The following is a 16214-nucleotide window of genomic DNA, read 5'->3' on the forward strand; positions in this document are numbered from 1 at the left end:
GGAGTGTCTCCAACCCAAGAGGATTCTTGCTAATCCTTGTTTCTGTGTGTCAATCCTCTCTGCAGTTGCTGCCTGCAGCAAGGCATCTCTGATAACACCCCTGGGTCAGGACCATGGGGGATCCTGGCAGCTGAAGGCTGTGCTGAATGCTTTCATGGGGCACAATTTGTGCCATCTCCCATAAAACCTCCTGCAAGGTACCTTGTTGCAAAGCTCTCTTTTGGGGCTGTCTCTGACGTAATCTGTCAGGACACGGGCTGCTCTTTGACTTACTGCTGAAAGTTGGGGATGGGTGACCAGTTGCTTACCTAGCATTACCAAAGCAACGAGTTGTTGCTTTCCGTGACTCATGAAAATGCACTGTAGGCTCTCTTAAGAATGGCTGAGATCATTTTTTGGCTGGCTTTGGGCATCTGGTTTCCTTAGCAAATAGCAGTGGGGGTGGAGGGAGGGGGATTTCCAAACTCGTTTCTTTGTATGTGTGATCTGGTTTTTAGAGCTCGGCTGAGAAAGTACTTCTTCCTATTAAAAAAGGGGATGGGAAAAAAAAAAAGGACCTGTAACTTCCATGACTGTTTGGGTTTTGTAGCATTGTTTCATTGAGTTGTGGTTTGGTGTAAAAAGGGGAAAGGTGCTAATAATGTTACAGAGCTGTATGCTGTGTTTCTCCTGTTAAATAAGCAAAGATAGAAACATTATGAGTGGTATTTTCCTTTTAGAGCAAATCTTTCTAGGAAATGAGAAGGAGGTACAGAGGAAATTCTGCAAACAAAACTGTAATTTCATCTTTTTTGGTTTTTTTTGTCCACATTTACTCAAGTAGGGGACTTGGATGCAGCAGAGCAGAATCTTAGCAAGAGGTGTTTCAGTGTTTGGGTAACTGGATTATTATTTTTAAAATACTTATTTATTTGTAGGCCCTGGATTTACTTTATTTTTTTTCCCTGTGCAGTCCAAAAGCAGCAGCACAGGCATCCTTGAGAAGCGAGTGCAGCGAGGTAAGCATTAACCAGAAGAGAACCAGAGCCTGTGACCGCTTCAGAGGGCAGCAGGTCCCTGGGTGCTCTGACACCTCTGCAGCCAAGGTTGCAGCAGCCTCTGTGCTCTCCTTCCCAGCTCCAAACACCCTCTGCAGGCACCTGAGAGCAGACAGAGAGAAGGGAGGGGAAATCCTGGCTAGGCAGAAGGCCGCTGTTTGGCCAGGGAGACTTGGTGCCTTTGGTGTGCCCATTCTTTGCGGGGCTGGGCCGGCGAGGGTTCGGTGCAGTCTGCACCGTGCAGCCTCGGTGGCCGAGTTCAGGGGTTTGGTGGCTGTGCGCCAGCTTGTAATGCTGGGCACGGTCTGTGCCAGTGCCCGGCTGGGGTTTGTGCCACAGCCAGGGCAGGCTGAAGTGTCCTGGTGTGGCTGAGAGCCGGAGCTGCCTCAGGTCTGCGCTGGGAGCAGCAGGAACACAGCAGCTCAATGGCCTGCCGTGGGCGGGAACAATGTGACTGAACGGGTTTGCGCTCGCTTCCCCGTCATCTCGGCGATGAGATAACGCGGAGGTTTCCTCCTCTGCCCCCTGTGCGTGCCCGGAGAGCAGGAGGAGAGGACTTGCTGCTGCCTTGATGGAGATCAAAGCTTGGAGCTCGAGGAATGGCAGGGAGCTCCGGTGAGGGCGATGGATGCCACCCTCGGGGCTGTGCCTGCGCCAGCACCTGTGCCAGTGTCTGCTGTGAGCACCACCGCTGCTCGGGCCATCCATGGCCTCCTCCACCTCTCAATTTCTCTGGGTTTTCCTGGTTAGTTTGGACAGAACGCGTTGCACCGCGCCAGGTGGATGTTTTCTACGGAAGGAAAAGGGTTCCAGCTTCATGCTAGGACTCTTAAGGGAGAAACGCTCGAAGTTTCTAAGCTCTCCTGGCAGTAATTGGTTCAATGCCAAGACAAAAACACTGATAGGTCTCTTTAGCTGTTCCTCAGAAATGGAGCTATTCTCTGCTGGGCTGTTTGCCAAAAAAAACCGCCCAAATCGTTCAGTATTTAAGGAAGAGCATGAGACTTCTCAGCACATTTTCAGGGTGTTGTAGCAGGTGTGTGGGACCTGTCCCTACGCTGTGCTCAGCTTTGTTCTTTTGTTCTGTATTATTTTATTCTTTAATTAAAACCTTTGGGCTTTTTCAAGACACATTTGATCCTGCCATCTTGCTAATTATTTTAAGCCATTTCTGTGAGGTGCTGGACACCCTTAGAGTGTATGGGACCCTTGTGGAACTAAAAACACCTTGCCTGGGGAGAATTCCAATAAGAAGGGGTAAAGACTACTGGTTTAACCAGAAATGTAGTCTTTACCCTCTTTTTCCATGGATATAACGTATTCAATGCACAGCCTAGCACGCCACAGATCCAAATCTTCTAGGTCTTAATTGTTTTGTTGCATGCAAAATTAGGAAATAAGTGTGACCCGAGGTATTCTGCTCTTTGTGGTGCTTTGTGAGTATTTGAACATGTGGCCGAAGTTTATTTTTCTGACGTGGTGGGCAGCTGCAGCCCCAGGTGTCTGTAGTGCCATGGTGACGCTGCCCCAGGCTCAGGAACAGCACAGGATGAGCTCTGTGAGATCCAGCACAGGCTTTTTCAGAGGGTCAAGTCCTTATTTATAGACTAATTTTTACCATAAGGTAAATTTCTGCTGGGCAAGATCCACCAGTAGCTGGGAATCTGGTGGTTTGGGTGAGCAGGGAATGCCAGCAGAGGAGCTGTCATAGCTGAATTCCGTAGCTTTACCCTGCTCAATGCTGGATAAAAGAAGTGGAAACAAAATTTGGAAAGATGTCCTGCTGTATTATTATTATTTTTTTTTTTTTTTTTGAGCTGCTATGCCTCGATATTGTCCCCCTGTGCATCATGTTCTTGTGACTAGGAAAGCCAGTATCAGGGAACCCCAAAGGGGCTGCTGAGTTTCCAGGCAGGTGTTGCTATGAAAGCTGTATTTTTCCATCTGTAACTTACAGATGGAGATGTTGAAGGAACCCAACTCTCCCCAAAATTAAGATATTCCCTGTCCAGTCTAAGGTTTCCAGCGCATAGTATTGGCAAAAAGGAATCTTGGATCACATTCTTTCCTCCAAAAAATACAGATTTATTTCTCTTAAAGTAGATGTTTCTATTCCTTCTTGTTTGAGCATTTCAGACATGACTTACACTTCTTCAGCTTTTGGCATCTGCAAGTACTTCTTTTTAACAAAAAAATAAAAGGGGAAGTGTGGATTCTGATGTAATCATGTGACTCCAGGAACAAGATTCTTAGGAAAAACACAGAATCCTTTGAGAATTTGCAATGCTCAGGGTTATCCCATTGTTCATCAGAAAATTAAGTAAAACCTTCTACTCCCAGCTCCCTTTCCAGAGATGCTGCCCCATCCCTTGGTGTCCGTCTTGTTGCAGGAGATATTTAGGCTGTGTGGCTTTTGGTGGGATTTTTTTAATGGTGTGGGATCTCTTTTATGATTTATATTGTGAAATATTTTTCTCCTTGCATGGTGAAATTTGCGGATCTGTGGCCTTGAGGCTCTCAGGTGCTCTCTGGGTTATGTTTGAGGATGGTCTCTTGTGGAAGCCTTACACTCTTTCTGGTATTTTAAAACCAAGAGAGCCTTGCTGCTGTTGTGCCACGAATCAATGCAGTGGAAATTGCCATGTAAACCTAAACACCTAAGCTGCACTGGAGCCTCCTCTCCCCAAACTCTTTGGTTCCTTGCATTTCCCTTTCTGCAGTGGTCAGGGGTTTTTGAGCTTTTTTCTGACGGTCTATCACTGGAGGCTTGGCCTGGATGTTTGCTGTCTGTGCTCTTGCCAACCTGCCTTCTGCAAAAGTAAATGAAGTGCTTTTCCATCTTGGCCAGGAGCAGGCTTGAGAGCTCTGAGAAGCACAAGTACTCTGATAGTACAATAGTGAGGCTCCTGTGCTGCTTGTGGCTGTGGGACAGGAATTGGGGAACTTGCTTGGGTGCCTCAGAGCTCACTGAAGCTGAAAACCAGGCTAATGCAAGCCCTCTGTTGCTTAACATCCCTTGGGTAAGCCCTGTTAGCTGTCTCTGGAGGTATTCAAAACCTGCCTGGACCTGATCCTGTGCAACCTGCTCTGGGTGAAGCCTCTTCCAGCAGTGGGGCTGGACTGGGAGAGCTCCAGTTCTTCAGAGATACGAAGAACTGCAGATCTTCAGAGCTGTCCTGTGATTCTGTGAACATCTGGAAAACAAAATGTCTTCAGAAGGCAACTCTCCCACCGCAAGCAAAGCCAGCGTGTTCCTCTACAACGTGGGAGATGTTTATCCTGTGACTAAGCAGAAAAGTTAAGAGATGGAAAAGGTCCTATTAGATCATCTGGTCCACCTCCCTGCTGGCGAGCAGCTTTTCTCCCTGGTGGATATTTATTATTAGGCTGCTGGATAGATGGGAACGGTTTGGTTTGCTCAGGGCACTGTTGGAGGAGCAGCAGGCAGCCTGTGCAGGTGAGGGACTCTGCACACATGGCTCAACCTGCACGTGCACAAGCTGCTTGCAGCAATAGGGTTTTGTAGCAAAAGGGCCAAAAGCTCTTGACTTGAGGTTCTTGGCATGTTTGGAGCCTTCCCATTAACTTGTTGTCAGTCTATGCAGGCATGAGCTTGTCTTTTTATAGCATTCTAGGAATAAGCTAATTTTACTTTATATTTATGATGGAGTAGGTGGCTTGAAAAATAATAATAATAGAGGGGGGAGAAAAAATAGAAGCCTTTTGGAAAGGAGAGGTCAGCCAGCTGGACCTCTGCACAGCTGGCCTGGGCTCTGCTGGCCGTGATCTACGGCAGCGGTGTGCAAAGGTTCCCAGAGGAGTTGTCCGAGAGGTGCAGGTGGAAATGCTATTGCCATGACAAACAGAGCAGTGCTGGAGTCTCAGGCCAGAGCTTGGGGACCATCAGCATTGCTTGGTTTGTTACTGCTTAGTAACCACAGCACACGGATTGGTTTTTATTTCGCGTTCCCCAGTTGCAGCTCAGAGCGCTCGGGTTGAGATCGCAGAGTGTTGGATAAAGGGACAAATTCTGCCCTTAACTAGATCAGGGAAGAAGTAGAGCTGTCCTAGGGAATGGGAGCAGGAATTTCCTATCCAGGACTGTGCTGAACTGCTGTCTCCTACTGAGACTGTGTTGGTTTTTACACTTAGGATCACTGTGCTGGCTCCAGTCCTGGTCGACACCAGTGTGAAATCAATATTTAGGGCTGAGGATGAGAACTGCTCTGTGGTGCAGGTGAGCAGCCAACCTTCCTCTGCACCAGTGACATCTTTTTGCTGGTGGTGGCACTTGGTTGGGCCCCAGGGGCTGTTCTGAACGGTCTGATGATCCGTTTCCCGACACCACGGTACATTCTGTGTGGTTTTTGGAAATGTTACGGGACACCTCTTGGCCGAGCAGTTGCTCTGTTGCATGGGGAGAAACTCTCCCAGATTCATGGAGGGTGTTTTGTGGTACAGGCAGTGTCCCTGGCACCACTGGTCTTTCTCTTGGCTTGTCCTGTGGAAGTGACATTATCACAGATGACGTTTTCCAGGAAAACTTCCAACACTTGTAAAGGTCTCTGACATGGGCTTTGCCTCCCTTCCCTCCACCAGACATCTCCTCAGGAGGAGGGAGCTGGAGCAGGGCACAGTTGCACACAGGGAGCAAATCTTCCTTATTATTTAATTTAGAGAGAACTTGGCCTAAAGATGTAAAAAGGAATTGCAAGCCCTGTCTGGACACCACCTCTCCTTGTCAATTAGCAGCATTAAAATCTCAGCAGGGAGGATTAATTAGAAAATGAAATCTTTCTATTATGACAGCCTTCTGGTTTCCATTGAAATGCAGCCGGAGGACTGGAAAGGCTTCTGTATTTTGTTTTGATATGCAGGCATATGTTTCTTTCCATCCTGGAAATTAATTCTGTCTGTCTGTAACAGGGCCGTGGGAATCAATATTGAGCTGAACTGTGTTTCTCCAGAGCTTTCTTCTAAAAGTAGTTGACTGCTTCCCCGCTGTGCCTAATAAGTGACCTGATTTCAGAGCAGCTGGTCTGCCAGTGCAGAGGTGTTGTACAGCTGCCTTGATGGTGCAAAGCTGCTTCACGGTCTCTCAAGGGTGATGGGCTTCTCTTTTCCAAAAGTCTTCAGGTCAGACTTTCTCTGAGCTGGACAAAATGCCCACAGTGACTTTCCATTGCTCCACACCAGGCTGGACATTGTAGGGGAGGAAATTACTCATTGCACTGCCTCCCCTGCAGACTGCTGTTGGCCTTGATGAGCTGTCATGCTCTCAGTCTCAAGTTCTGCAATGCCCTGAGCTGGGTTTAGAAGCAAGATGTGCCTTTTCCTCGGTGTCATCATCTTTTTCTTCCCTCCACCAGGCTTGGGGAGTAGGGTGAGTGCAGCAGCAGGAAGCTGCTGCCTTGCACTGGGGTGGGGAGCAGGTGGCTCTTGGGTGATGGCACATCTTGGACAGCTCTTCTGGAGAAGCAGCTGCCTCGTGTGCACTGCAGCAAGCGACGGGCTGTGCTCGGGCTCTGCAGAACCACAGCTTGGTGAAAACTGGGTGGGGAAGGGCTGGCAGGAGAGGCAGGGCAGACCTGGGAGGCCCTGAGTGCTCTGAGCTTCGGGCAGCGTGTGTGCTCTGCAGGCTGCACGGTTCCGTGAGCCCGTGGCTCCGTGCTCAGTCTGGTTCCTGCGCTGCTGCTGGCTCGTTTTTTACCGTGAGGGCAAGTGTACTTGAGTTCACGTGATGCTGCGAGTCCAGAGGACGAGGCGAACAAAGCCTCTGTGCAAGCTGCCCCACACGCTCGTTTCGTAACCCATCGCCGCCCCGCTGAGGGCAGGCACGGGGCAGCGCGTCCTGGGGCTGTGCGGGAGCCTGGTCCTTCTGCCCAAAACCACCGCTGGCCTTTAACCTTGGCTTGCCACTGGGCGCTGCTTCCTCCCCCTGGAGAAATCTCAGTGCAGCAGTGGCGTGAGCAAGGAAAGGAGCCGTCAGGATTTGCGGTGGCTCTTGAGGTGCTGGCCTGCCCGTGGGCTGGGGAGGTTGTGCTGCTTGCCCGCAGAGAAGGAGCGAATCAAGCGGGAAGCTGCTGAGAGAGCGGAGGGCGGTCAATTAGCCCCGAGCCCTGGGCTTTGCAGTCGATCAGAAAGCCTCGCTGGGATCGATGCAATGCGGCCGGGCTGCGGGGGTGAGGCTGCGGCTTGTTACGGAGGGAGCTGTGCTGGGGGAGGGAGGGCTGCCATCGACCGTGCCGGCCTGAGGGGAAACGCTGCGTTACGGGGGCTGGTGGGATGGCTCCTGCCCTGTGCAGGGGTCTTGTGCTCTGTGCTCTCAGGGGGTGCTGCAAGCGAGAGAAAGTGGGTCGGAGGCGAGGTGGAAGTGGCATCAAAGCCCTGATCCTGCCACGATGCCAAGGCCGTGGGATGGATCTTCCTCCTTCCCAATCCACAGCTTACTTAGTGTTAAAATCCCTGCTGGAGCACGTTGGATCAGCCATAAGGTTGGTTATGCGTTTGATACTCTTAGATGTTGAAGTTTCAGAAGACAGGGCTGGTTTCTGCCTGCCATTATCCTCATGGAGAACTGGGCATCCCTGTCCCTGGTGCAGATTCCAGCTCTCAGGCCAGGTTCTCCATGGCACAGTGTCGGCTTTGCAGCTCTCTGGTGTAAATTTCATTCATGGAGACTCTGTTTCTGATACCAGATGATTTTCTCCCGCTTGCTTTTCTCTGGGTAGATTTTTTTTTTTTTTCTTGAGACAAACACTTCTCTGATGGCTTATTTCACCTGAAGGTTTTACTGTCCTTCCTTTTCGGTTTCTGCTCTTTCTCCTTCCTGTTTTTCCCAGAAACATGGAAGAAAGAGACTTGAAAGCCTCACTTTTACAGATACACGGTTTTGCTTTAATTTCCCTCCCACAAAATCTTTGCTCATTTGAGGAGAAAGATAAAAAATAAGGCAATGAAAACCTGCAGGAGGAAGAAATTACAGCATTCTTCTGCATTGGTTTTTATATTATATGTAGAAATACCTTCCCATTGCTGTGTTCACTGGAATCAGAGGGTTTCTGTAGGTGTAACTGGCATCAGGGTTTCCCTCTGGTTCGTAAGTGCACTGAGAACTATCTGAGGACAGGATTTTGCCCCGTGAAAAGGAAATTGGTGCAGGACAGTTCTCTCCCCTGGCTGCAGATCTTCATCCTCACAGGCAGGGCTGTTATGTGTAAATAATCCTGGCTCAGGCTCATCTGGGGAGGTGAATGTTCAGGCTTGCAGGAGATGAGGATCCTTCAGACTTCCGTGCCTGATTTGGAAACTTGGATTTAGGCACGGTGGGACTGAGGTGGGCTTTGGGGTGTGTAATCAGGTTGTCTGCAAATTAGTTCATTGCCACCAGTTGCTGGGGGAGGTAGTTCCTCTGTAAAAAATTCAGTGGAGACACAATTCTGTGCTGTGCAGACCCTGATGGAAATAAAAACCTAAACAGGTGGGGAACATGTGTGTTTTCTGGACGCTTGCTTTGTCTGTTACATGTAAAACAGATTGACCTGATGGAGCTGTGTTGTCTGGCTTTTGCTGATAGAAGAGTCCTTCCTAATCCTTTTGATTTGCTTCTGTGTTTTATTGTTCCAGAAGTTTGAGATCTGCATGGAAAATCAAAGTTATTTAATATGCCAGAATACATTACTGATTACTGCACTGACTTTAGTAAAAGGAATATTCTTGCAAAGCAAGAAAAGGGACTGAGGAAAATACCAGTACCTAAAGGGGCTACAAGAGAGCTGAAGAGGGACTTCTTACATGGAGTAATAGGACAAGGGGAATGGCTTTTAAACTGAAGGAGAAGAGATTTAGATGGGATATTAGGAAGAAATTCTTCCCTGTGAGGGTGGAGAGGCACAGGTTGCCCAGGGAAGCTGTGGATGCCCCATCCCTGGAAGTGTCCAAGGCCAGGCTGGATGGGGCTCTGAGCAACCTGGGATAGTGGAAGGTGTCCCTGCCCATGGCAGGGGGTTGGAACTAGAAGATCTTTAAGATCCTTTCCACCCCAAACCACTCTGTGATAACTTACTGGAGTGTGCTGTCTGGAACACTTCATTTATAAAGTAATTTCTGAGAAGAGGATTTGTTTTAAGATCTCAATGAACTTCTTTAAAGGGCTGTCATGGGTGTTAACAACAGGACTCAGGCTGCTGTTCTAAACCTTCTAAATGGGTTCTAAACCTCTTATTCTCAGTACATCTCATGGTGGAATGAACAGGATGGCTCAGGAGATTTGTCTGCCCTGGCTGGGTCACTGACTGAAGGAATCCTCCACTGAGCACGATGGCTTTTAAACACAGATCTCTTCTCTCAGCAGCAGGTGTTATGAGAGATTCTTGAGCAGTTTTGGGGTGTCATGCCCAAAACTGGGGAGAAGAAGCCTCAGCTGATGAGTACTGCTAGAGAATTACTTGTTGGGTTTCATGGGCTGTAGCTCCCAGGGCTTGGGCTGGCTCCTTCCAGGAGCTGTGCTGGTCTGTGTGTGCCACTTCCAGCTTAGCAGCCTGATCTGGGGAGGTTTCATTCTCATCTCGGCTCATGAACTTTGTCCCTTGAGCTCTCATCTCCCTGGGGAGATGCACCTGCAGACCTGGCCTGGTTACACACTTGTCTGCAGAAAGTCCATCCCAGCTGCATGCTCATAAACATGGAATCAGAGGGTCATTTTGGCTGGAAAAGAGCTTTTAACATCCCAGAGTCCAACCATTAACCCAGAACTGCCGAGTCCATGACTAAACCACGTCCCTTAGTGCTACATCTACAGAGATGCGCAGTCTTAATTTGCTATTTCTTTACTTCCCTTGCATGCAATATCCCTTGGATAACCTGGCTGGAAAATGCCATGAGGGCAGGGTCTTACATGTCTGAAGTGGCACCAAAATTTAGCTGTTCTTTTTTGCATCCCAGAATATGGATCCAAGTTCCAGGGCAGTTCTAAGTACATCAGGTTGAGTTTTTTATGCTGTCTAGAGAAAGCTATAAGGATGAGGTTGTGATGATCAGAGAAAACCTGTAATATTCCAACCCCTTTGCCTTTGAATCCCTCTTTGCCAAGCCTGCAGGCTGCCTGAGCTATCAGCCCACATGCATTTGTGTTCTCACCATTAAAAGAATCTCATTTGCTTTGCTGTTGTTTTTAACACTACCCCAGCGCTGGCCTCTGAAGCTTTTTGAAAATAACATTTACAATAATATTTTTAACAGTTCCGTAGTATACAAAACTCCAGCGCTCTGGCAGGACTCCCGGAAACTTGCTGAAAGTTAATGTGGTCAGCTCTTAAAAAGGAGAGATTTTTTCCGCTTGACTCTTGCTTGTTAAACTCTCTGAGCCCAACATGTTCCCTGCTGCTTGAAAAAACAAGGAAAGTCCCAATTTTAGCAATGCTAGTTTGAGTAGCTTTCCAGCCGAGCCCTATTTCAGGGGCAACTGGAGCTTATTATTATATACACATATATATATATTTCTTTACAGTTGTGTGTTCCCTACACCTTCAAACCAAAGTGCTAAGTGGTGCTCAGGCAGGAATAAGTAGGAGCTGCTTTTCCTGGAAGCTTGGGGATGATGAGCTGCAGAGGGAGATGCTACTTGCTTGTGCTGCAGTAGTGGCAAGACATGCTGGCTTGCAGTCCATGTTTTGTGGTGGATACTAAGCCTCTTTGGGGTAAGAACAACCTTTTTTGGGGTAGGTGATACTGTAAATCCCATATATCGATAGTAGATTGCAGGTGACTCCAGCTCTCAGTGCTGGACTGCACTCTTCCTGCTTTCCTAACCCTCATCCTGCATAATTCCTCACAGTAAATCTCCTGGTGACTGTTTGTCTTCCCTTACATCCAGGAGAAAAATCCCACTTCTTCATCCTCTCCTTCTCTGCTTTGCTTTCTGTGACTTAGATCCACAGAGGCAGGAGTCATGGATGCACAGATATGTCACAGCTGAACTGTTGTCTCCCTTGAGCTCAGTCTTGCTTAATCCCTTCCCAGCTAGGAGTATGGGAAGAAAAAGGAAGAACTGGGATTATTTTTCCAAGTGGATTAATAACCTTGCATCCATCTCTCACGTAGATACTCTTAGCCCTGCACTCATGGAGCTGTCATGAAGTTGAGCCACCATGTCTGCAGAGTTCAGCTCAGGCAAATCAAAACTGCTTTTCCCCTAGATGAGAGCATCTGTGCTGGGCTTTCCTGCAGGTCAGGTAACTTCCAGCAGTTCCCTGAGCAGACAGTCCCTTGCATGCACAACACAAACCTGGAATACATTGCCCCAGCATCCCTGGAGGCCAGCACCTTGCTGAGCTCCCTCACTGCTTGGCAGGTGCTCACCAGGGAGATTTCAAGTAGATTTACAGAGTTGGGAGTGGTGCAGTGGCCAGTGAAAGCCCAGTTTCAGCTGCTCACTGGTTTTGTGTCCCAACCTGCCAGCACTGATCAGGGAGCTTAGTGGGAGGAGAAGCTGCTTTGAACAGCATCTGTAGGGAAAAGGATTTTCCCTTCTTTTTTTTTTTTTTTTTTTTTTTTCCCCTCTTATTTTTTCTTCTTCTCTGTTTTTCAAGGGACATAATAATAATAGGACAGAATTTGTACTAGAAACAGGAATTTGTCCTTCTGTAACAGGAAGCTGCTGGTATGTATTTTTGGGAAGCCACGGAAATCGCCAGTGTTTGCAGTCCAATTTGAAGGCTGGCTGTCCTTAGGATTGGAGAGATCTGCTAAAACAGAAACCCCCTCATTCTCTTGTGTATCCATGGAGATTTCCTGCCCTGTGTGCAGGGGCTGCTTTGCTCACGAGGGCTGGGCAGTGGGGTCTCAGGGGTTTGCTGTGCCTGAGGTGATGGAGAACAGCACTGGGAGGGTGCTGCTGATGGGAAGGTCACCTGGTTTTTTCCAGGGTTTTTTTGCACAGTTCCTGTAGGTACTTGTTTTTGTGACTAGATATGGTTTGGAAAGGTCTCCAGAAAGACACACTTGAAAAATTTATTACTCTGATAGGAGAGTTAACCAGGGCTGTCCCAGGAATTTACAGCTAATCCAGGCTGTGGCCCTCTGTGCAAACTATGCACGCATCTTAATTCCTGGAACAGTCACAGCACTTTTGAAAGCAAAAGTGAAGGTTTGGGCTGTTTCCTGCTCTTGTTATAGTCAGATGGAATTTTTTTACCCTGCTTTCTTGCTGGTTTTCTGCTCCCTCTTGATTCAGCCTTGCATAGACTGACCAGTTCCTTCTCAAGGGAGGATTTTTAGCCACTCAAGCTGTTTGGTTATGTCCTTGGTCTTGAAAGTGGGCAGAGTAGAGTCCCTGGTGTCCCTGGGCTCTCAGGCTGAGTGGTGCTGTCCTGGGAGGCAGCTGCAGCAGCAGAAGGGACACAGGGGCACATGGATGTCTCTGCCTCTGCTCTCTTATCACCTCCCCTTCCTGCTTGTCTCTCTCAAAACAGGATGGATAAATATCCCTCTGCTCGCCAGCACCGAGGCACCACAGCTGCAGAAAATCGTTCTAATCCATGCTTGGGACCATTCCTGGTTGTCTTCAGATTTTTTTTGCTGTGTTTGAATTGATTTTACCAAGCCGAGGAGGGTTTCAAAGTGCCTTTTCCTATCATTTCAGACCAGTGCCCCATATTTAAGACTCCAAGGTCCGTGGCAGTGTCCTGGGGCACATGGCTCTCACTGGCTTCAGGGCAACCTGCGGTGACTGAAGGACAGCAATGTCTTACTCCCTGTGCAAGTCTGATCAAGTTCTTGAGGTGTTTCTCCCTTTCCTTGTGCTATCACACCGGTTTATGATCAAGAAATCTGAGGGTTTCTCAGGCAGCTAAAGTGGAATTTGATGTTGTCCTCTATCACAGTGTCCTTTAAAAGATGCCCATCTTTAGGTGGATTTTACCTTTGTTCTGTTTAAAATGAGGCTTTTCATTAGTGAGCAGGACAGGCTCCAGCGGCTCAGGCCCGATTTAGTTTCTTGGTGGTCAGAAAACCCCAAAAAACCTTATTGGGTGCAGGAGTTTGGCTGAATACAGGATGGCAAGTCTCTGAGGCCAGTTCTGTGCTGATATTGGGGGCAGATTAAAGGCAGAAACTCTGGGAGGGCTCCTAGGGACACGTCTCCCATGGGATGTACAGGGCAGTGACTGCTGCTGGGAGGTGCCTGCACTCAGCTTTTTACCCATGCAATCCGAAGAAAGCTGGTCCAGCCTCGGAGAACCTTGGCTGCCATTTGGAAGGCCTAAATTTATGTTTCTGCTTTGATTCAGGGCTGCTTTTCCATGTCCTGCTGTCAGTCTGTTCCTCAAGTGAGTGTTAGCCACAAGGATGATGTGAAAGTGTTAAAGATGGGGTTGCTTTAGGGTTACATTAATCATGTAAAAACTCATTAAAAACACCATGTAATTGAAATGTTCTGCTCTTAAGGATGTACAAGCTGTTTACTGCAAGGTTTTAAAACCATTCAGGTCCCAGGTTTGTGGTGTGTTACCTTTGGTGTGGGTGCAGAGGAAGGCAGACTCCTGGCCTCCATTCCTAACTAAAGGTTCTCCTCTTTCCTCCTTCCCAGGTGATGGTGGGGAGAGGCTTTGGGAGAAGTGGCCCATGACCCTGTTGTCATGTCAAAATTCATCTGTAACCTTTGTGTGTGTTTGTTACAGGGTTGGATGCTTGAGAGAGGAGGATAAGGCACGAGAGTCTGGGACTGGTGGAATGGAGGCCTGATGTAGATGGAAAGATGGGTAAGAACTGGATTCCTCTGGAGCAATTCTTTAATTAATTTTGGTTGGGACTAACAAGTGTGGCAACAGACTGGGGGACACTGCTAAGATATCCTATTACATTGCTTTCTAATTTATATTTAGCAATTTAGTGGTGCCAAAATTGTGTGTTTTTTTCTTGTTCTCTGTGAGGGTGATCTGGTGGAGTCTCTTCCCAAGCATCCCGTGTATTTCTCTGCAGAGCACCTTCATTCCCTGTAGATCTTCTCCCAAGGAATTTTCTGTTTCAAACAAAGCTTGAATATATTGCTTTTCTAATTGGTGACCAGGATTGCTTCCACCTTCTCCTTCTTCTGCTGGAATAGTTGTTTGTCAGATGCTGTGTGGTACTGAGGGAAACTTTATTAAGTGGGAATTATTTGTAATTCTGGAGGTACATAATGATTTTGACCCTATCTCTATAGATAAGAACTTTCTCTTAAAGAAAAAAATCATATGTCAGGAATTGGGACCACTTGGAACTGCTTAAATGGCTTCTTGACCTGGTGACCCAGGAAAGGAGAAAAGATTTTGGAGGAATCCTGGTTGAAGCTGAGCACTTCACTTGCACATCTGCAGCATTTACACAAGTTCACCCAAAACTTTTCAGGGATGGCTGAAATGATGCTTTAAAGAAGAAGGAAAAAGAAAAAGAGAGATGTGTGGGAATAGCAGTAAATTTAGGGTTTGTTCTTGCAGATGTGTAGAATCATACAGTCGCAGAATGGTTTGGGGTGGAAGGGACCTAAAATTTCATCTCATTCCAACCCCCTGGAACAAGACACCTTCCACTGACCCAGGTTGCTCCAAGCCCCATCCAACCTGGCCTTGGACACTTCCAGGGATCCAGGGGCACCCTGTGCCAGGGCCTCCCCACCTTCAAAGAGAAGGATTTCTTCCTAATATCGAATGTAAATCTCCCTGTCAGTTTGAAGCCATTCCCCATTGTCCTGTCACTAACTACCCTCACAAACAGCCTTGTAGAAATGTGATTTGGAGTGTAGTAGTGCTATGAATTTAGAAAATGAAAAGTGTAAAGCCACTGCCACGCCTTAAATGCTTATTTTTCCCTATGGAGAAAGGAGAAGAGTGGTATTTACCCCATTCTGGCTTTGAGTCCTTTTTGTTCTTTCTCTGTTACCTAGAAGAGAGATTTTTTTTGTGGGAAGAGAACTAAATTAAAGCTAGGTTAAAAAAAATAAAAAAGGGAAGCGACGAGAAAGTCCAGATCTGCTTCTTCAATATAAAGAATGACAAATTTCAGTTTAAAATCCCTGGTGACTAACCCCAAAATTTTTTAGAAACATTTTCACTTTGAAGGCAAAAGCCACTGCTTTGTCAAGGCAGTGTGGGTTATTTTAACAAGGAAAGCTCAGACTTGCCCTGAGCACAGAAGGAGTTTCTGGCTTCAGCCCAGTTCTCAGGAGATTGTCAATTTGGTGATTTTGTACAGAGAGTGGTTGACAGAAACTGCTCAAGGTGCCTTCAGCCTGCCAGCTGCAAATGTGGGTGCACCAGGGCAGCATTAATTGTGGCAATTCTGTAGGGAGGAGAGGCGCTGCGGCTGTTTTTTGGGAATGGGAGCTGAACCAGTAGGAGTCTTGTGCAGGTTTGGAGCTCTGCTTGCACTTGTGTGTGGGTGGAAGGTGCTGTGAGTGTCCCCTCACCAGTGTGTCATTGCTGTGGCTCCTCACCAACAGCATCCACACCTGTGTGGGGTTGGAGCTGCCAGGATGTGTCCAGATGGGATCATGTTGTGATCCTGAGGCTGGTCTGTGGCTGGACTGTCAGGGTGAGGTGGTGGAAGTGCTGTGTGTCCCCATCAGGGTCACCAAGTGACTTAAAGAATTGCTGCATGTGACTTAAAGAATTGCTGCAAGAGCTTTGCTGATGCACAGGAATTCAGGCGAAATTTCGAGGGTTTATTAATTTCACTTCTCTCCCTTTTATGAGTGTTTGTTTACTCCATGCATTGGGATGAGGGAACATTTTCAAGGGAAGTGCAGAGAATTTGCAGTCATATCATTGATTTCCTTCTGGAAAAGACCACAGAGATGTGTAGGGTGAAGTGATCTCTGACAGCTTCTTCCAGGTCTACCTTTTCTATTTTTATTAGTTTTTTAATTTTTTTTTTTTTCCCAGGATCCTATTTATAGTCTGCTCAGGGTCTCAGAGTTCAGCACAGGACTGTTCACTCCTAGACATGTTCTAGGGAAGTTAAATGACCTTGCATGGAGACCACAAGACGGGAAGTGGGGACTTCTGGCGTCTCAGTGTCGTGGAGGGCATGGACCAGCCCTGTGCAGCCGTGGTACCCTGAGGCTGCTGCAGTATCTCTGCATGTGCCAGCCTGGGACCAGCCTGAGTTCTTGGCACTGGATCTTTTTATTCATCTTGCAGT

General features: G+C 47.7%; 1 protein-coding gene across 12 annotated transcripts in view; it reads left to right on the plus strand.

The window, feature by feature from the left end:
• Positions 1-16214, plus strand: part of LOC120752063 (mitogen-activated protein kinase kinase kinase 3-like) — a 76940-nt gene that overhangs the window by 7894 nt on the left and 52832 nt on the right. For 3 of the 12 annotated variants that reach the window (XM_040062727.2, XM_040062783.2, XM_040062720.2), the window contains exon 2: positions 13715-13795. In XM_040062727.2, coding sequence (XP_039918661.1) covers positions 13792-13795 — 4 coding nt within the window. In that variant the 5' untranslated portion in view covers positions 13715-13791. Of the gene's footprint in view, positions 1-793; positions 877-952; positions 999-5189; positions 5275-13714; positions 13796-16214 lie in introns of those variants that run through there. The other 9 variants (XM_040062746.2, XM_040062752.2, XM_040062740.2 and 6 more) reach the window with 7 other exon arrangements.

This window comes from Hirundo rustica, chromosome 1 (genome assembly GCF_015227805.2).
Source record: "Hirundo rustica isolate bHirRus1 chromosome 1, bHirRus1.pri.v3, whole genome shotgun sequence".
Taxonomy (NCBI): Eukaryota; Metazoa; Chordata; class Aves; order Passeriformes; family Hirundinidae; genus Hirundo; species Hirundo rustica.